Source organism: Hemicordylus capensis, chromosome 3 (assembly GCF_027244095.1).
Source record: "Hemicordylus capensis ecotype Gifberg chromosome 3, rHemCap1.1.pri, whole genome shotgun sequence".
NCBI classification, from domain to species: domain Eukaryota; kingdom Metazoa; phylum Chordata; class Lepidosauria; order Squamata; family Cordylidae; genus Hemicordylus; species Hemicordylus capensis.
In genome coordinates this window covers 311854955-311877203 of record NC_069659.1, presented here as the reverse complement: position 1 = coordinate 311877203, position 22249 = coordinate 311854955, and the positions used below count along the sequence as shown (strand labels likewise).

Genomic DNA, 22249 nt, shown 5'->3' with positions numbered 1-22249 from the left:
TATTGGTTTCCTTTTCCCAGGTCAGGAAAAACAAAGTGACACAGAGTCTGTAGCAGAGTTCAAAAACTATAAAGGGAAAGGACTTGAAAGCCTACATTGCAAAAAGGCTAGGCTGCCATGTACTCTGGAAACTAATTGTATTTACAAAGACAGCACTGCTCCTGCTAAAACTTCAAGTTCATCTGAAGAAGACTTTAATAGCGAAGATAGTGTTTTACAAACTGTAGGGAAGGCTGTTAAACAGCTACACTGGAAGGCTGATACTGGAAAGCCATTCTCTAATACAGATGATCTGGATGACTCTTCTAGAAGTGAAACAGACAATTCTGATGTGTCAGAAGAGGCATCTTTGGCTATAATGGCTAAGGAGGAAATGATTTCTTTGGATGATGCAACAGCAAAACAAAGCAGTCAACTACACGCACTGGATTGTAGAGATAAAAGGTTGCCTCATCTTCCCTTGCAAAATGAACCAGCAACCACAGGTCAGTTTGCTACAAACCTGGCAGAGTCTGTTCTGCAAGATGCATTCATCAGATTGTCTCAGTCTTCTTTTCCCAAAGAGGCTGCCATCAGTATCTCTGTTGGTAACCCCCTAACTTCAGCTACATATACAACACAGAATGTAATGGTTTCCCGATCATGGAATGAACTTCCAAAAATTGTCATTGTTCAAACTCCAGATGGCTCTGAAAATACATCTGAATTGCCTGGGTCTAGCTTACCGAATTTGTGTCCTTGGTCTGAAGCTGAACCTTCTCCCGAAGTTACAGATTGGTTACAAGACAGCAGCTCCAATGGAAGCACTCAGAGTGCTTTGGAAGTCGCTTTGGCTTGTGCAGCAACAGTCATTGGTACCATTTCAAGCCCCCATGCTGCTGGGCAGCTCAAAAAAGAACAGGAATTGATGACCTCTAAAGATGATATGGTTGATAATGAGGAATTAGAGGCAACACCTTCCGAAAGCGTCAGTAATTGCACCACTATAGACTATTCGTTTCCATCTGCCCTGTGTGGTATGACTCAAGTAGCAAGTGCTGTTGCTGTCTGTGGTCTTGGTGAAATAAAAGAAGATAAGTATCCTGTAACATCAGGTGGACTCTTATCTGCTGCTGAGACATCAGCAGCCATTACCCTGCACTGCAGCATAGCCATAGGCAGCAGCATGGAGAATCTGAACAATGGCATTGCACAAGCACTATTCAAAGAAGCATCTTTAGTATTAACCAAACCTGAGACATACAGAAATATTGGGGACTTTATGGACTCCATAAATGGGAAGATTGTTCAGGCCGCGACAAAACCTCCAGTTCCACACTTGGATGAAGTCATTGTTGATGAACTTGCCCAGAACTTATCCAATGTTATTCTCAGACACTCAGTAGAAGAGGTTAGGAAAAAGCAGCTAAACACCAATTCAGAGCAAAACATAGACCTCGGTACCCAAGATGTTTTTATTGCCACTGCAAATAAATTGCTTTTTAATGTGCTGTACTTCACTTGTAAAAAAATGAGTGCCATTTCACAGCTTAGCGAATGTTCAAATACCTTTGCAGAAGATAATCTTAGTTGGCAGGTAATGGAGAGCCAACCAAAAGATGCAACAAATGATCTGTTACAATCCCCAAACTGCTCCACTAATAAGCCCTTTAGTACTCTCTGTGGCACGAATCCTGACAAGGATCTTGTGTCTTTAAATAATTCTGTGAAAGACATGAAAGGAGAAACTGTGGCAGATGCTCTGGAACCGGCCAAACTTCATGTAGATTTGCCACCTACCACCAGTTCTCATAGTTTATCCTCTGGAAGAACATCTCCCAAGAAAAGATTTTTGAAAAGAAGTGCAAGAGAATGTTACAAATCCACAAATCCAAGTAACAATCCAACTAAGAGAGAACTCCGATCATTTACTGGCAGAGAAAACACGACAACAACCAGTGAATGCAGACATGGCATTCAAGAACTGCAACCTTCCAGTGCTACAGTAAGTACAGAAAATCATGAAGAGCACACTTATGATGCAACTTGGCACAATGAAGGCCAGCTCAGCATGTCCATATTGGGCAATCAAAGCTTCTTGCCTCCCCAACCTCTACTACAGTTGAAGCACCCAACAGATAAATACTGCATAGCGGATTTTGCAGAAGAATTGGCAGAGACGGTGGTCTCTATGGCAACAGAAATAGCTGCCATTTGCCTTGACAATTCAAATGGCAAACAACCCTGGTTCTGTGCATGGCAGAGAGGAAGTGAATATTTGACACCCCAGGGTTTGTCATGCCGAACTATCAAAAGGAAGAAGGAAACACAGTCTAATGGTTCCATTGTGAGAAAGCATAGGCCACCTAGGCTGAGTGAGATCAAGAGAAAAACAGATGAACACCCCGAGCTAAAAGAGAGGCTTATGAATAGGGTAGTGGATGAATCCATTAACTTTGACGACACACTGGATTCTAGCAGTAGTTTTGCCAGTGAAGTGGCAGCTAAAATTATGAACTTAGCAGAACTTTCTGTGACTGATAATGTGTGGCAGAGTCCAAACCATCCTCGAAACAAACTTCACTGCGACAGGTGGAACAGGGTCAATGCATCCAGCTGTGAAAGCATCCCTGAGGAGGACTCAGATTCCAAAGGGTCTGCAAATACTTTGGGTCTCATGAACACTTTAGGGCAGCCCATAAGCAGGACTAGTTCAGTCTCCAAGCAGTCCAGCTGTGAAAGCATTACAGATGAGTTTTCAAGGTTTATGGTCAATCAGATGGAAAGCGAAGGACGAGAGTTTGATTTACTCCTTGACTACTATGCTGGGAAAAATGCAAACAACATCTTAACTGCTGCACTGCAACAAGTCAGCAAGAAAAATGGCCACCTCAGCGTCAAGCCAAGTTGCCCATCCAAACAGTCAAGCACAGAAAGCATAACAGAAGAATTTTACAGATATATGCTCAAGGAAATAGAAAAAGGAAATAAAGAAGATGGGTCCTCTATGAGGAGTGCAAAAGACTGGGGTAGCAGTTTATTACCTCCTTCCCAGAGGTCACCTTTTTGTTTTAGGCAGTCCTCCATGCCTGATAGCAGATCCTCGGCTTCCAGACTAACAGTGAATGTGCCCATCAAAGCTAATTCTTTAGATGGGCTTTCACGCAATGGACACCAGGATTCTTTAAGCGTACAGCCAGTCAGCACAGTGTCTTCTTCAGGGCTTTGCAAATCAGACTCTTACCTGTACCAAAGATGTAGGACTGATCAGGTAACAGACATGCTGATTCATGAGACCTGGGCAAACTCCATCAAAGCCCTAATGTGCAAGAACAAAATCATTGCAGATGATGGGGGGGTTACTGAGCTTGACCAGTGTCCCCATGACTCCCCACCACATGTTCAGCAATACGCAAACAGGCTAGCTGCAAATATTGTTGAAAGTGGGAAGACTTTAATTGCTATCCATCAGGATTCCACAAACAGAGAACATGGAGCAGAAGGCAGCCACGTCCCAGGAGAGATGCAAAATAACTGTAAGCCAATAGGAGACAGACTAGATTTAGATGTACAAAAACAATCTGCTGCAACTGGACTCTTTCCTGCCAACCATATGAGCTCTGCTGCATGCCTCAGGGAAGTGCCTTTGATTCAGATCGAAACAGAACAAAGAGAAGACAGTGATAAAGGTCCGGAGCCCATAACCAAAGTTAACATTGCATCTGGGAAAACACGGGAGTATTTCAACAAAGAAAAAGCTCCAGAAGTAGATTTGGGAAGACCCCTGGTTTCCTTAATAAACAGCAGGTAAGATTCAGGCTGCTGTGCATGTGCTTGACAAGCTTGTGTCTTTCCACAGGGCTGGTCACAAAAAAGCAGATAGGGAAGTACACACCCAGCTTCAGTTGATTCCTCCCTGCCCCACAAAGCAGGCACTGGGGACAAAGTAATAACTCACCCTAGAAATGCTGAGAAGTCTCTGCTACAGGTATCCCAGTGCTCTTGCTTCTGTGCAAGAAAAATTGGTCTTCTCTCCTCCTCCCCTTCTTTCTGCCCACCAGTGGTCCCTCTAATTGTTTTCATCTCTGTGCAGAATGAGTTTTGTTCTGGGTGGCACTATCAAGGTGTTGTGTGTGCACATGCATTCAGAGTGGGGCCTTCCTAATTCAACCTGAGCGGGATCTAAAATTAACTGAGCAGACATCAGAAAACTTGTGGGTGTGCACACACCTTAGAGGGAGCAGTGCTGCCCACCTGCCACCCAAAGCTCAGCATCCTTTAGTGCTGGTCTTCAGCCCCAAGGTAGCTTATTTTATGGTTTCGACCACAAGGTGAGGCACAGCTAATCAGCTGGTCTCAACCCTGGATGAAATAACGCCTCCCTTTTGAGGATAAAAGGACAGTCCCATGCAGAATTCTCCTTTATGATTTCAGCCACAAGGGAGGGGGACTGATCAGTTGGCCTCCAGCCAAGCCTGCACCTGGAGATTGTACTTTTACTGTTGCCGATGTATATGGAGCCGGAATGATTTTCACTTACATAAGAACAGCCCTGCTGGATCAGGCACAAGGCCTATCTAGTCCAGCATCCTGTTTCACACAGTGGCCCACCAGATGCCTCTGGGGAGCCCACAGGCAAGAGGTATGTGCATGCCCTCTCTCCTGCTGTTGCTCTCCCGCAACTGGTATTGAGAGGCACTGTGCCTCTGAGGCTAGAGATGGCCCACAGCCACCAGACTAGTAACCACCAGACTTCTGTGACTCTTGCCATTTCCCAAGTCTGTTGCTTCCTCTCTCCACCTACTGGAACAGGCAGGACTTCAGTTTTGCCATGAAAGATGTAACCATACAAATGGCTCATGAGAGATTTAGCTCCTCAGATAATACAGTATATGTTTTGCTTAGAACACTCAAAAAGGGCTATATAAATCTATATGTTAATAATAATAGTAATTGACCTGTAAAAATCAAAATGATCAACCGTGGTTTTGATTCACCAATACCATAGTGCCTGGAACCATGTCTTTTAAAATTTGTTGTACACCACCCAGAGCCTTTGGATGGGACAGTTTATAAATGAAATAACTAACTTAACTAAATAAATAAATAAATAATAGAACCAACAAATATTTTCCTGCAGATTTTCCTTTACATTATCTATCTATCAAACTAGCAAACTTTATTATGGTCCCAGACCAGCATAAGGTTAAAGGATCACATAACAGGAGATATTAAAAGCAATTGAAAGCAGGGAAAACCAAAGAATATGTGCCTATTAGCATAAAGACTGTAAAGCTACTATGAAATTACCATGTCTGTAACTATGAATGTCTATGAAAAACTATACATGTCTTAAAGTAACAGTTTCTAAAACAGTAGTATGTAAGGTTACTATGGAATTACTGCAAGATTAAAAACTATGACTGACTGCAAAAAGTGATAAAGGAGCTATAAAATTACTAAAACGGGCATACAGTAGGGCTAAAATCAGTGTTGAAAGTTGCGTGCTTATAAGCTGTAAATTGCTGCAATGTTAAAATCTGTAATAAATAATAAATGAACTGAGACTTTAAAAGCAGTAGTGCTGAATGATTGAAGAAGTTAGTTCTTGCTGGCGGTCAGGGCCCAGTGAATTCTGCATGCTGCTACGCCGAACTTGGCAACATTGTATGTTATAGATGGATTGCATTGTCATGTCTTCCTCTTTTTTCCCTTTCCTTTGTCTTTTCTTTTCTTTAAAACCCAATCAGCTTAAATATGCAAAGTGGCCCCAACGCTGAAGAGGCTAAAGTCATGGAAGAGGTTCCGGTGCCTCTCAGCAGCAGTGATGAAAGCACAGGCAGCAGCTGGTGTCAGCTGGCAAATGACGAGGACAATCCTGATGATACAAGCAGCTACTTGCAACTCAGTGAGAGATCTATGAGGTAATCACATGCTCTTTGACCTGCAAGGGGTGTAATCACCAGAATAAACGTTTTGACTGTCTTGTGCTCCGAAGGACTGTAGCTAGAATGTATCCAGAGGGGGTCCACTGGCTTTCATGGGATGCTGCAGGAGTTCTCATTCAGTATCATCTGGGAATTGTGGGAAGACAATACAACCCAGTCCTAAGCAATTGCTTCCAGTTCCCACAAGAAAAACACCATCTGACAAGCTAATTAGAGGCAATTGTGGCTCATGTTTGTCTGCTCCTTCTCATCGGCACAGTAAGCGTGTCTGTCATTTGGGTCATTTTCTGTGCTGGGATGATAGAAAAATAAAGGTTTGATGACAAACAACTTTGTCAAGAACAACACAGGGCTTCTTCTTCACCTACCTGGCACCTCACATTTCATCGTGAAGCAAAAGCAGTTTCCAGATGAGAATTATAGAGTGATACAGCTGCATTGTGGCCGAATTCACTAGAACTGCTCGGCTTATAAAGATGAAAACCTGGAAAAAACAATTCTCTTGTAGGCAGCTTGTCTCACTGCCCAACTACTCGTAATGGTTTTTCCGAGTACTAAATCTACTAAATCTCAGATTAAATCTACAGTATTTATTTATTTAAAACATGTTATACTGTATGTTATTATTAATATTATTATTAATTTGATTTCTATACCGCCCTTCCAAAAATGGCTCAGGGTGATTTACACAGAGAAATAATAAATAAATAAGATGGCTCCCTGCCCCCAAAGGGCTCACATTCTAAAAAAAAACAAACACAAGATAGACACCAGCAACAGTCACTGGAGGTACTGTGCTGGGGGTGGATAGGGCCAGTTACTCTCCCCCTGCTAAATAGAGAGAATCACCACGGTAACAGGTGCCTCTTTGCCCAGTTAGCAGGGGATGTATGTTGCTACTGCAACTAAAACAAAGTACTCACGTTTACCACCACTAAAAGCTACTCCCCTCCAAGCATACAATGACTGCTGTTGAGCTCTCAATTCTGGAGTTCCCAGCCTTGGTCCCCAGATATTGCTGGACTACAATGCCCATCATTCCCAACCACAGTGGCTGAAGGAGGTGATGGGAGTTGTAGTGAGCAATATCTGGGGACCCAAGGTTAGAACCCCTGGTCTCGTTGGTCCACAAAGTCATAGATGAGTTGATAGTTCAGATTCTTCTACTGTTTTTCAATATTCCCATAATTTGCCTCACTGTACATAACCAAATCTTTGTTACTGGGACTGGAGAAATCTAGTAGTTGGACAGGTGAGCAATGAAACCTGGTGATTATCTCAACCCTGTTCACACTTTCAGAGGTATCTGAATTTCTGGAAGTATATTCTGGAAGTATAAAGACATTGCTAAGTACAATATGATGAGCCTTCATGTGGATTATACATGCATGGCAAATACTTGATGACTGTGACATCAAGTGGTGACTAGCATGTACATGAAATGACCATCACGGATGAATTGCCACAGAGTTTTCATAACTGTTGACATCACCTCCAGAACAACACTTTTCAATGAATGAAAAGTTCCCACGGATGCTGCAAGCCATCAAGTGATGTGTACGCATGTATGAATCAGCTCTTACATAGCATTTTTTTTTTGCTATCTAAGACCCATGAGCTGATATGAAATCTCCATCTTCCCATTTCAGACCATCAACTTGACCTGTGCTTAGTTAGTATCACTAGGTGTTGTAACAGTTGTGTCTTATTTTAGTTAATACATCAACATCTTTTGTCTTGCTGGTAATGATTTGCTGAGTGGGACAAGAACTGGATGCCCTTGTTCTGAGAAACAGCAAAGCAGCAGTTTCTGTCTGCCAGTTTGGTTAACAATGTGTTCAAGTGCATGCTGGTGCAGACTGGCATTAATACTTAAATTTTTGCATCGTCAGCAATGGCAACAGCAGTACCACTAGCAGTCTTGGCATTATGGACCTGGAAATTTGTCAGGAAAACATGCCATCTTCTCGTACAATTCAGTAAGTAGCTGTTAAGGTGACTTCTGATCTTTGGAAGCGCTGCTCATTTCAGCTGAAAACCATTCACATCATCTAGAATGCGCCAAGCAATCCCAATGCCTTCATTGTTCGTCCTGCTGCTTTCCAGCTGCTGTTTTAAGTGTCTTGCAAGTCCCATCAGCAACAGTGACAGTGACAGTACAAGCCTATTGTTAGCCTGTTTCAGGCTGAATAACACTGCCTAATGGAAATAACTGAAACCCACCATGCTCACATTAAGTTTGTAGAGGCTGCACAGCCCTCTGAGACATATTTTTGGGTGGCACAGAGGGCTTTCTGGGAAAGGGGCTGGTGTCAAAAATTGCCCCTTCCCTGGTGCGGATGGTTGGGAAGTTCTGTCAGGATGCTATCTTGCTGTACCAGTGCATTCTTTTTCCGTATGTCAGCCACTGTGCTCTACAGCAGGGGTTCCCAATCTGTGGTGCTCCAGATGTTGCTGAATTATAACTCCCATCATCCCCAGCTATAATTTATTGTGGCTGGGAATGATGGGAGTTGTAGTTTAGCAACATCTGGAGTACCACAGGTTGGGAACCCCTGCTCTTCAGTAAAGGTTATCTCCACAGTGCCCTGTTGTTGGAAACTCAGGTTTTACCTTTTTGAATGCAGGAAGTGGGCAGTGGTCCACATCTTTAGTGCTAAGGAGTCAGAAGAAGGGCAGCTTGTTCGCAGAGCAGTAGGAAAATAGCTGCACTGAGGTCCTGGCAACCCAGCAAGGACAGAGGGGTAGGAGGGGGGAATTTTTGCTTTCTCCTCTCCCTCCAAAAGTCCTTTTCACTTCTGGGAATATGTCCCTGAAGGCTGTGTGATCCTCAGGGACATATTTCCACAAGCTAAAAGGGCTTTTGGAGGGAGGGGAGAGAAGCAAAAATTCCTTCCCCTCTGCCCACACTGGGCTGCAGAAGAAACTTTCATTGCAGCAGTTCTCCAGCCACTCTGCATCAGCCCTGCACTTCTTCTGCCCTTGTAGCACTGAGGAACATGTGGGCCAGTATAAGTTGCAGTTTCACGCATTACTATTTAGGCAAGTAGCTACTAATTTTTGTCTCATGAAGGCAGCTGTCTTATGTTAACCAATGGTTCATTCAGAACCGCACCTAAAGATTCTGGGAGTGCATTAGAGCTCTGCTGTGCATTGAATTATGATGACCATACAATATAAATGTAATGTAATGCATTCATGTGAGGGTTTATTCTGGCAGTCAGTTTAGTGCTTTTACAGCAGACTCAATTAATTGAATATGAAGAAATGCCGATGATTGTGTTCATATTGAGCAACTAGTTAATATGACCCCAAAAACTCCCAACATATTTATTGCCTTTGAGCTAATTTCCACCACAATTATGTTAAAGAAGTAATTATCTAAAGCGGGGGTTGGAAACAGGTATCCAGATGTTGTTAGACTACAACTCCTATAATCCCCAGCTACTTTGGCTGTCATCCTGCACAGCATTACATCTTCGTAACACTGCACTGCACATTGCCTCAAATGGGGAAATCTGCACAAGTATTTCTTATGCAACTGCCCCCATTTGCACAACCCCTGACCCCACCTTTGAAGCACTCCCACAGTGCACTGTTATGGAAACATGATCCTTTGCTGGATGTTGGCCAATGACCTTTGTGGTTGAAGATGCCGCAATGGTTTGCCAACCACAATGGCAACCCTGATCTAAAGAGAGCTGCACATACATGCCTAAAGATTCTGGTACTCTGAAACACAGTGGTGCTTCCAGGTGGGTGGTTTATACTGACAACAGCAAACCATAGTACATTGCACAATAAGTATTTTTCATCCATCATTTCTAAATAAGTTTCACACAGAATTTCTAATACACTCCCAACAGTCCAACACTTTGCTGGCATGTCCAATACAAATTTAGGACACAATTCAGAGAAAAGGTTTAGGTAGCTATGTTGGTTTATTGGGGCAGGGGAATTCAAGAGCAAAAGCTGGGCAATACAGTATCTCTCTACACAAAACATCACAAATTAGTCAGCAAGCTTCCTAGTTCTTCGGGCTGGATATTAAGCAAAACAGAAGAGAGAGAAATGTGGGCATTATGGAAGTGCATTTTGATTTTATTGCATGAGATTTTATTCAGATTTTATTGGATTAGGCTCTGTTAGGTGCGAGACAGATTTCAGTGTGCATTAAAAATCTGCTGAGAAATTTAGAGGCTGTGAGACACGTTCAAGTCCTGTTGTAATCCATGGGACTGAGGCACGTTACGGTGCACTTGAGTGAAAATAATACAAAGTACCTTCTGCTGACAAAGGCACTTTTACACATGCGCTAGTCTCCCTGTGCTTGGGAGCCAAATAGGACCTTTAGTGTTTAGATATGGACTCTTAATTTCCTGAGCAATATGGGAAGTACTCAATGACAGAAAATGTTGCTCCAGTTTTTCTGCAACATGCATCTATCCTATAGACAAGGAACAGAAATGGCACAAGAAAATTGAATGCTGAACCTCATCTAAGTTATAAATATCTCTAACACCTGACTTACTGTGCAAAATTATGCAGTTGTGCACAAAATTACATTCCACCGGTGGAATGTAACAATTGCACAGTTGTGCAAGAGCACGGTTGTGCAAGTGTGAAAATTGTGCAAACTGAGTTGTGCAACAGTGAAGCCAATGGCTGCACTGTTGTGCAACTCCATTTGCGCAATTTTCACACTTATGCAACAACACTCTTGTGCAACTGCACAAATGTTATGTTCCACAGTGTGCATAACATTGTGCAGTATGTCAGCTAGCATGGTTTATAGGCATAGCCTAGAAACTGTTTAGGCATGCACAGGTACTTCTGTGTGTAACCTCAAGCCTCTCCATCCCTAACTCTTCCATCCTGCTGACTCACGTGTATATTCTGTTCCTGAGGTTCCCCACTGGTTTTCCTATAGGCTTGCTGGGCAGCTCTATGGGTGTTTTTGAAAGGTTTCACATTCTTGCTAAACAGAAGATCTCCACACAGCCCACTGGATCTTGCTCATCATGAACTGTCACATCGTTATGTTCAATGCAACTCAGCCACTTTAAAATGAGAATATAAGCATCCTGTGTCTAAGGCTCTGTAACAAATAAGGTTTAAAAATGTGTGTGAGTCTTTCAAAAGTCCTTGGGTTTGATGCTTTCATGAGGGCACCTTTGGCAAGGTGACCTCAAGTGGGCTCTCTCCTACCCGAATAGACCCCCCCTCCCCGTTGTGGCAGCAGATGTGGATTTAATTCTCAATGGGCTGGTGACAGCCACAGCATTCTAGCTGTCAGTTTCCACCAGTTATGTTTTACTCACACAAGCTTTCGTGTTTCTTTGTCACCATTACGTGGGACACAGAGAGAACATATGACAGGCAGCAGCACTAGCAGTAAGAGGAAAGGGCCTACCTGGCCAGTAGCTTCTGCTTGCTTGCTGAGCCCAATCCTCCTCGGGGGGTTAGGTGAGGCATCAGCAGTCGGCTCCCCCAGAGTGCTGGACCCCCAAAGGTGTCTTGTGCTGACATCAGCCCTGTTGATTACATATGGAAGTAACACGAAAGATTCATCAATTTGAGTGGTGATGTGCACTGTGCTCTACAAACAAGTTCCTTTTAGGGTATTCATAAAACCATATGCCTTGGGCTCTCCCTGAAATCATGTCAGCTTTCATGAATGAACGTCAATGTGTCACAAATTTTATTTACAATAATCTCTTGTTGTTTCTGTTTTTGAAGTGAGTTGGTAGAAGAAAACACATTCCATCCTAAACAGCCAGAAAAGGTAGAAGGTAAGTTATAATATTTCATGAACATATTTCCTGGGAGTCTGGTTTGCTTTCACACGTCTTAGCTAAATGAACATGATCATGTCACTCTTCTTCAGAATGCACTTCTGGTTTATCCATGGGAACAACCAATGGGCAAAAGGATCTCTTGGTGATAAACTTTGACTTGGAACCAGAATGCCCTGATGCAGAACTGCGTGCTACACTTCAATGGATAGCTGCATCTGAGCTTGGAATTCCCATTATCTATTTTAAGAAATCTCAGGAAAATAGAATTGAAAAGGTATGGCTTTCAGTGTTTGTGGGGACAATGGTGCCCTGTTTCATTGTGTCGATATTGCAATGATATTTTCCTTTGTAGGTTTGTTGTTTCACTAGAAGAACACTGCCCCAAATAATGTATATTCAGTAAGGATAGGAACACACATGTATTTACAATTGAGTGCAAGTGGAGTGAAATCAATTAGATTTTTCCACACAATCACCATTGTGCAATTTATTTATCACACTTATCCCATCCTTCCTCCAAGGAGTTCAAGATAGTGTATACTGAGATTATCCATATAAAAACCCTGTGAAGTAGCTTTGGCCAAGAAGTAGTGACTGGCTCAAGATCATCCGGCAAGCTTCAAATCCCTTCAAAGCAGGGATTTGAACCCAGGTGTACCGCATGCACATCTATCCACTCCACTCCCCTGATTCTCATGTGTCATGCTGGACTAGGACTGGGGAGACCCGAGTTCAAATCCCCATTCAGCCATGATACCTGCTGGGTGACTCTGGGCCAGTTACTTCTCTCTCAGCCTAACCTACTTCACAGGGCTGTTGTGAGGAGAAACCTAAGTATGTAGTACACTGCTCTGGGCTCCTTGGAGGAAGAGCGGGATATAAATTGTAAAAATTAATTAAATTTAAAAATTTATTAACATACAAGACAAAAGCAATATGGGAATTGTCTTATTTTAAGGCTTGCAGAGACCACTTTATGCCACATGAAAGTATCCTGAATATATTTGCAGTTACAAGTGTAGGACACAGTGATCCTATGAACTGCTTTGCTGCAATACATTGTACGGTTGAGGTTTATTGGATTATGAAGTAAAATGGAATGTAAATATTTTGAATAAATGAATACTGTGCCGTATGGGGGTGCAGGTGGGAATCTAGCAGGGCCGAGAATCTAGGTCCCATAAGCCCAGGACTGTTGCTCAGGAGAAAAGCATCTGCTTAGCATGTATAAGGTCCCAGTTTGACTCCTTGGCAATGCCAGGTGGTGGAAAATATCCATCTGAAAACCAAACAACACTGCCAGTCAGTAGACAATGCTGAGCTAGATGTGCAATGGTCTGACTCTGTATAAGGCAGCTTCCTATGTAACCCACATCTTGGAGGCTGAAGTAGAAAAGACAAATGCTGAACCGCTGCCAGGGCCTTGCATTGGATCCATCAAGCCATGGCACCTTTTATTTATTATTTATTTATTTATTGTTACATTTATATACTGCCTTTCATTGAAAACAATCCCAAGGCGGTTTACAAAAGTTAAAATACATACAATAAAAATGACAATTAAAAATATTAAGTTAAAAATATGAAACAAATCTGATTTAAAACATATAAAATGCAAACATAGAAATTATATAGCAATAGCAATAGCAATAGCACTTACATTTATATACCGCTTTATAGCCGGAGCTCTCTAAGCGGTTTACAATGATTTAGCATATTGCCCCCAACATTCTGGGTACTCATTTTACCGACCTCGGAAGGATGGAAGGCTGAGTCAACCTTGAGCCCCTGGTCAGGATCAAACTTGTAACCTTCTGGTTACAGGGCGGCAGTTTTACCACTGCGCCACCAGGGGCTCTATGTGCGGGTGAAACACACAGAAGTGAAACAGGGGCTCTATATGCGGGTGAAACACACAGAAGCAGCAATAGAAACAATCATATATAGGCCTGGATAAAAAGCCAAGATTTAACAAGCTTTCTAAAAACTGTGATGGAGTCTGAGGAGCGAGTGGCCACTGGGAGAGCATTCCAAAGTCTGGGGGCCAAAGTCTGGGGGCAGCATCAGAGAAGGCCCTGTGCACGACAACCGAGCCTTCCTCATTGTCGGCACCCAGAGCAGAGCCCCCTCAGATGATCTCGTCAAGCGGGCAACAATCCTTGGGAGCAGGCAGTCCCTCAGATATCCCGGGCCCAAACCGTTAATGGCTTTAAAGGTCAAAAACAGCACCATGAATTGGACCCGGATACACACTGGTAACCAGTGCAGCTCTTTCAAAATAGGTGTGATTTGATTACATCAGGCAGCTCCAGATAGAATCCTAGCTGCCACATTTTGCACTAGCTGCAGTTTCCGGATATTCTTCAAGGGCAGCCCCACGTAGACCACATTACAGTAATCCAGCCATGACATGACTAAGGCATGGGTAACTGTGGCCAGATCTGCCTTCTCGAGAAAGGGACGCAGCTGGTGCTCTAGCCGAAGCTGTGCAAAGTCACCCCGGCCACCACCTCCACCTGAGCTTCCCAAAGCAGAGCCGGGTCCAGTAATACCCCCAAGCTGCATACTTGCTACTTCAAGGGGAGTGCAACCCCATCCAGAACAGGTAGAATCACCTCATCCCAATTGGCTCTCCTACTGACCAACATTACTTCCGTCTTGTCTGCATTCAGTCTCAGTTTATTAGCCCACATCCAACCCATCGCGGCCTCCAGTCCCCGATTCAGGACATCCACTGCCTGTGTCATGTGCATATTGCTGACAACTCACTCCAAGTCTCTGGATGACCTCTCCCAGCGGCTTCATGTAGATGTTAAACAGCATGGGGGACAAAACCGAACCCTGTGGGACCCCAGAGGCCAATAGCCACTGGGCTGAGCAGTAGTCCCCCAGCATCACCTTCTGGATCCTCCCACCCAGAAAGGATCGGAGCCACCAACACAGTACCTCCAATTCCCATACTCAAGAGGCGGCCCAGAAGGATACCATGGCCGATGGTATCGAACACCACTGAGAGGTCCAGCAGAACCAACAGGGACACACTCCCCCTGTCTAGTTCCCGGTGAAGGTCATCCACTAGAGCGACCAAGGCAGTCTCAGTCCCATATCCGGGGCAGAAGCCAGATTGAAAAGGGTCTAGTTAATCATATCATCCAAGACCCTCTGCAGCTGGGACGCCACCACATGCTCTATCACCTTGCCCCAAAAGGGAAGGTTAGATACAGGTCTATAGCTGTCCAGGTTGGAGGGATCAAGGGAAGGCTTTTTTAATAATGGTCTTACCACTGCCTCCTTGAGGTATGATGGAATCCTGCCCTCCCTTAATGAAGCATTAATGATCACCTCCAACCATCTGCCTGTACCCTCCCTAGCAGCTTTTATTAGCCATGAAGGGCAAGGGTCAAGAGCACACGATGTCACCTGCACACTGCGCAGGATCTTGTCCACATCCTCAGGCTGCACCAACTGAAAATAATCCAACACAACAGGGCCAGATGGTACCAGAGGCACATCTGCCGGATTTCTGGAGTCCAGGTCAGCATGGATGCAAACAACTATCTGCAAAGTGATATGCAAACTGATCACAACGGGCTGTAGATTATTCCTCCCCCATTACCTGGGGGGATGTGTGGAGCAATGTTTTTGCTACACTAAACAGCTCCACTGGTCTGCATTGAGCAGATGCAATGGAGGCGGAGAAAAAACATTTCTTCGTCACCCCCACCGCCACGGATTAGTCCCTAAAATGGGCTCTAGCCCATGTTTGGTCAGATTCGTCGCGACTCTTCTTCCAGCATTGTTCCAGTCATCGCCCAAGTTGTTTCATCACCCTAAACTCCGAGGAAAAATAAGGAGCCGAACGGGCTCTACGAAGCCAGAGAAGACACTTAGGAGCAACCGTGTCAACAGCCCGGGCCATCTCTCCATTCCAGAGATCAACCAGGGCCTTGACAGAATCACCAGCTCGGGACACTGGAAACTCCCTGAGAGCCGTCTAGAATCCAAGCAGGTCCTTAAGCCTCCGGGAGTGGACCATTCTAATCGGTCCACCATCTCTACAGAGGGCAGACAGAGCAGTCAAACTAATGACAAGGGAGTTGTCTCAAACTCCCCCACCTCCAGATCATTTATTCCCTGGTCAGCAAAAACCAGATCCAGAGTGTCTCCTGCCATGTGGGTAGGGTCCGATACCAATTGAGACAGGCCCATGGTTGCCATGGAGGCCATGAAATCCTGAGCCGCACCTACTAGGGGGGCCTCAGTGTGGACATTGAAAAAACCCCAAACAATAAGTTTGGGGGAGCCCAAGGCCACCTCTGAGACCACCCCAGCCAGCTCAGGTAGGGAGACTGAAGTGCAGTGGGGTGTTCTGTACACCAGCAGAATCCCCAGCCTATTTCAGGGGCCCACCTTCAAGGACAAACACTCGAAATTCTGAGATTGCCTGACCAGGCACCTGGAAAATGGGAGGATCTCTCGGTAGATGAGTGCAACGCCCCTTCCCTGACCCTCCAGGCGGGGCTGCTGCATGCTCAGGAAACCTGGAGGACAGAGCTGAGAGAGACCAACCCCACCCATCTCATCCAACCAGGTCTCTGTCACACATACCAGGTCAGCATGCTCATCCACAATCAGAACGTGGATGAGATATGTTTCAGCACTGACGGACCTGACATTCGGCAGCAGCACCCTAATCCTTGAGGGAGTATTCTCAGAGCTCCCTGGGGTCTTAGAGTTGGGAGAAGAGCTGGAAAAAGAAACAGGCTTCAGTTGCCTGGACCATTTTCCCCTGTAATGGCCAGCCCAACTCCCACTGCCAAATCTCCCTCTGCCTGCTACCTGTGATATTGCTGCCTCCACACCAACCCCACTTTCCTGCCCTCCCAGACACATCCCTCAGTCCAACCAACCACAGCACCACTATTTAATAAAACCAGATCCAGGACTCAAACAGACTTATGCTGACTTCTTGATGGAAGAGACGTCAAAAAGATCTTCTGGCCCCAGGCAGTTCGCCCCAAGGCTGAGCCTTGAAGTAGTAGCAGCAGCCCCACAGATAATACACACCTGGAGAAGGTGGAGCATAGGCAAAAAGCACAGTCAATGCCCTGCCTAAGATGTTCTCTCTTCCCTTCCCTTTTAATTGGGCCTTGAATCTGTTACAATATTGAGCTATGGTTAGGTACAGCAGAGGGATTTTGTTTAGTATTTTCTAAAGGAAAATATTTGGGAATCATAAACATAATTTAAGCTCCATTCAATAAAAACTGCCCAAAGTGTGTCCCATTATAGAAGCAGCTGTCAGCTTTGCCATATGCCTCTGTAAATAGTTAAACCAATTTCTAAAACACACTAGAGAGTGATGAAACACATCCTGTTTGCAAGCCTACCCTTGGAAATCGCATGCCTAGTTGAACATCTTTAAAATGAAGAACACCCTCTGTCAATAGCAAATGGTCCTCCTAGCTACAAAAGGATGTTTTATGCACATTTTGAAAGTGGAGAATTGCAGAAGGAGAAGTCTAATTAGAATATTGACTGTGAAATTCAAGGGGGGGGGGATTTGGTTTTCATTTCCAATCTAAAAAGAAAGATGAGGCCATCATATGCAATATGACGACACCTGCTATTCATAAAATAGAAAAGCTCAAAAGTGGACAGTATTAAAAAAAAAATCCCAGCTGTTTGAAAATGTAAAAAGTGGAGTTTTAAAAACATTTGATTGACATGCAGTGACATAAAAGTCGCATTGTTCCTTCTAGATGTAACTTGTGCTATTGGTGGCTGACATACTATGCGACATTAGGCACACAGTGGAACGTAACATTTGCACTGCTGAGCAACAGTGCTGCTACACAAACTGCACAATAGAATTGCACAAAACAGTGCATTCAGTGCATATATAGTTCAGCTCCAAGTGCAGGGCTTTAAATGCTCCCATTTGCAGCTGAATGTTCCTTTACCAGTGTATAAAGGAGCCACTCAGCTGCAAATACAGGGGTCACTGGAGAGGGGGCCTCCTCCTTCTCAGTGCATAAACTCATTGTTATAGTAAAAACTAGTCTGCCTACTTCTCTTTCACTGTTCCTACAGCTGGACTAAATGTGCTTCAAATCAGTTAGGCAGTTCACAAGTTAATCCACTTGTGCCTAAAACGTTTACTTGTCCACCATTTTGAGTTGGAGTTGCTGACATCATCAAAAACTATGCCTTGGAGGTGTCCCTAAAAGTGTACCTAATTTGGTTCATATTGGTCCAGGCATTGCGAAGTTGATGAGTGGGACAGACACAGACAGAGACACCCATACACACAGAGAGAATGCTGGGTAATCTTATAAGCTTACGTTCCTTTAGGCTAAAAATCATGTGGTAGCCTTGCCACTAGAAAAAAAACAAGGTGTGCCTCAACTTTGGAGTGGGGCGCATCATGCACAAAAAGGTTAGGAAACAGTGCTCTAAAGGACTACTTAATTTCAATGGATGACATGATGCGCAGATCTAAGGGGGAATGGAAGACTTGGGGGGTGTTGTTGCTGTGAATACAAAAGCAGTGGCAGTGATGTTTCTGACCAGCAGTTGTTCAAGCAATTCATGATTTCTCCCATTTGCCACGATAGGAGAAACTGTGAAGACACTGCATGCTCAAACGCTGGTTGGAAACATCAGTGCAACTATTTTTTGTATTCACAGCAGTGCCATCACCAACATCTTCCATCCCTGTTAGTCTTGCACTTCATTAGCCAATAGGACTTGCACCAAGTAATGTTGGTCAGGACATCAGCCATTGGTCTTGTATCAGCTGTGCTGATACATGTAATGGTGCAATGTCTAGGTCTGCAGTGGATCTGAGAAGCAAGTGTGTATTTGAAATGCACGTTCACTTTCTTCCTCTTCCGTGTCCTCAGGTGACCAACACAATTTTTTAAGCACTGAAGTATAAGTTCTCAGTTATAATTGTGCTATCAGTAGTGCAGCAGTCTGGGCATAGAACTACTAACGGACTCTGATATATTTGCATTGCGGTAGCATCTGCATTCCTAACTAGAGCTAAAGACTGATTCACACATGCATGTACAGCATCATCACTTGTTTGACTCAACATTTGATTGACAGTTGTAGATGTGAATTGAATCCAAGTCATGGGAGGTGATGTGAAAGATCAGTGGTGATTTGCCTGTAATGGCTCATTTACATACGCCAGGCCATCATTTGATTGGCAGTTAACACAGTGTGTGAACCAGCTCTTGGTGTACGAAGCTCCTGTTTCATTAAAGCGAAAAGAGGACACCTTGAATTAAACCCACCCTCAGAGTAAACAATTTCCTCCAGTTTTTAGATGTTGTACAGCTCGTCCACCAGAAGTCCTGGAAAGTTGGCGATATCTTTCATGCTGTGGTCCAGTTCTGCAAGCTCCATGAAGAAAGCAGAGAGCTGACTCCAAGCCTCTTTGATTGGCTTCTCGAATTGGGATAAAAAACCTTGTTAGCACTATTTGTTTTCATTTTTAATCCATCTTAAGTGGCAGTGATTTGTGAGTGGCCCTCTTTTTCAAAACATCAGCGTATAGACTGAGCGGAAAGGCACATATTGTGCAGTTGCACCACGAGTCTGTTTTGAAGCTGAGCAGAGTTAAAAAGGAAGGAACAGAGAACCAGCATATCTCATTCTATCGCATGGGGCACCTTGCCTTTTAGAATGTACTGTTATAGGAGAGGATTGGGGTGTGCAATTTAAAGGAGCAAACTGTTGCGAAGGTTGGATGAAGAAGACACCTATTTCCCATAATCAGACATTCACAAGTATCTGTTGGCAGTGTGTATTGACTGACACTGGATTCGCACACTAAAAAAGGTAATTTTAAGAAACTTTGTAGTTTCGACTACACTGTTGGTTTGCAGAATGCCAGCCAAATGAATATGTAGGAGGAAAATGTCTCTGAATAAATTCTATGTCATTATGTTTTCAAAGTACTCCAGAGGAGCAGAAAGAGGAGTTTCAGCTCTTGAACTGTGTCTCAAAGAAGTGACACTCACAAGCTATTGAAATTGCTTTTTTAAAAGGCTGTAGCCTTTCAATAGACATACCTGTTCTGCTGAAAGAAATAAAATTCAGGTCAGCAGATTTTAATTTTACAACTCATCTGGAGTCCCCCCCGCCCCTTCCCTGCAGTAATCACAGCCTGTGCTCCAGTGAATGCAATACGGGACTGCTCATTAACAGATCTGAGGCCCACACACAGTTTTGAGAACATCTTGCTGTGAGACTGTGGGCAGGTACTGGCACCTCTAAACTTCACTTTTTCAGTTATAATTGCAATTCATGTCCTTTGTAAATCACTTTGTAATCTTTGAATAAACAGAGATGCTTTTTTAAAAAAGGATTAAACTGTTACAGGCTGATCCTCTGCATGTTTACTCAGAGATGCCACTGCACTCAGTGGAACTTACTTCCAAGTAAAGCATGCATAGGATGGCACCCTTAGTCTAATTAAATTATTATCAATTAGACTAATGTTTAAAATAAAATTCAGTTTAATTTCGGCTGACCTGGAAATAAAGATATAAACATGCAGGGTTTTTCATATAAATGAAATACAAATGGACCTTGCTATACGTGGTACCGCTATTTGCGTTTCCACATAGCTGTAGTGGCCTAATTGCCACCCAGCCTTGATATCTGTGGATACAAAAGGGTTAAAACCCATGTATCCACAGTTTGGAGATGCCAGAAATTACCTTGGGGGTCATTTCCAGATGCCATTTTGTTAAAGGGGGCCATTTTGTAGCACATTTAGTGCAAAAAAACCCCTTTTAAAACAAAAAATCACAAAATGTTGGAGGAATTTGGACTTCTGGGGGGGGCATTGCTGGACAGCCCAAAACCCATGGAGCATAGTAGGACATTTACTTTACTTTTGCCACCCGCTTTTTTGGCCGTTTTTAGCATGGTTTTCCCAGGCTCCAGGAACCTAAGCCCCGATCCCTATTGCCACAATGCCACATTATCCACAGTTCCCATATCCGTGGTTCCAGCAGAGAATAGAACCCACACGGATTACAGGGTTCACCTGTACAACATAACTGTTGACACTTTTAAAGCATAACTTCTATAGTGTAACTTTTCACTCTGAAATTACTGTAAGTGTTTGGGGTTCTTTTTACTATATTTGTCTATGCCAAACTCCAGTACCTTGCTTTTCAAATAACTAGTTGTTTTCACATCAGTACCCCACTAAGTATCTTCATTCCAGAGTGTCCATTTCATCTGCTAATACACTTCACAATGCAGCTATTCAAAGTATTGAAATTATATATATTATGTGATTTGCTTCTTTGAGAATAATAAATGCAGTCTTTTGGCCATATAGAGATTTTTGTCTATCTTCCTGAAAATATATGAAAGGCATATTTTATTTTCTTGATAAGAGTATATGATTTTGTAATGTCCAGAAAATAAATTATCTTTTTGCACTATTTTTGAAGTAATTTTAAAAAAATTGAAGAGCCACAATTACTGCCATTGTTCCTTTTAAATCAATGTCCAGGCATGCCTACCCTTTCTCATACATTCAGCAATGAAGATGTTTGCCAACATTTTAATCTTATCTTAAGCAGACTTGTAGAAGAATATTATCTGAAAAATTTAATAGAATGGGTAGAATAATTCTCCAAAATATTCTCTCTTATGATAAATAATGCAGGAGAGTATTCTTTTACAAGTCTAATATTAAGTGTTCAAGCAATTCTACTGACAACACAGTTACTCCAGTACACAAAGAAGAGGGAAGGTCGCTATTGTTATAAAAAAGCGAATTTACTGTGGAAATTGACTTTGGCAAATAGCAGCAGGGTCTGTTCCGGAGAAGTTCCACGAAGTCAAAAAAGCCCGTTAAGATCTGTGTGTACTCAGTACCTCTCAGAAACCAATAAATATATAGCACATTATAGATGGAAATACATTACATTTATTTTTAGACTAACTCCAGTTAGTTGTGAGTTATACAGAGTTTTGTGGTAGTAGAATAAATGTTTACAAAGCACAAATGACATAGTTAATATGTAACAGTGTGATGAAGTTCTTTTCTGTATATTACTTCTTAGTACTGCAACCTGATCTGAAATAAATTTGTGTAAATGGGATGTGTCCTTTTTGCCTTTCTAAAGCCTAGTTTTGAATGTCCCTTGCGTATGATAAGAAGGAATAAGGCCATCCATCTATTTAACAACAAAATATGCAATAGAAGTCATAGCAAAAGGTACTTAATAAAAGTGCTGAATTACTCTGAAAAGCATTCAGTACAAACTGTGGGAAGTCTGTGCTTCAAGGGACTGGGATGGCAACATATTCTGAAGGGTTCACTTTTCAAAGGTACGGAGCACAGCTCTTGAGGATTGATGGAGTTACCAGTACAACAAGTAATTAAATATCCAAAGATCTGTGAGTGACCAAATCTCATAGGTCAAGCAGAAATGTCAAGTCAAAAAGTGACTTCCAGAAGAGTAGCTGTGGTCATACACTGCAGCA

The 22249-nt window shown here is 43.2% G+C and overlaps 1 protein-coding gene across 5 annotated transcripts in view; it reads left to right on the top strand.

The window, feature by feature from the left end:
* SPHKAP (SPHK1 interactor, AKAP domain containing) overlaps positions 1-21864 on the top strand; it is a 108425-nt gene extending 86561 nt beyond the window's left edge. For 4 of the 5 annotated variants that reach the window (XM_053310222.1, XM_053310225.1, XM_053310221.1 and 1 more), the window contains 6 exons: positions 21-3786; positions 5730-5903; positions 7820-7906; positions 11667-11719; positions 11815-11999; positions 19055-21864. In XM_053310222.1, the coding sequence (XP_053166197.1) occupies positions 21-3786; positions 5730-5903; positions 7820-7906; positions 11667-11719; positions 11815-11999; positions 19055-19198 (4409 nt within the window). In that variant the 3' untranslated portion in view covers positions 19199-21864. The remainder of the gene's footprint in view (positions 1-20; positions 3787-5729; positions 5904-7819; positions 7907-11666; positions 11720-11814; positions 12000-19054) is intronic. The other variant, XM_053310223.1, reaches the window with a different exon arrangement.
* Positions 21865-22249: the final 385 nt, after the last annotated feature.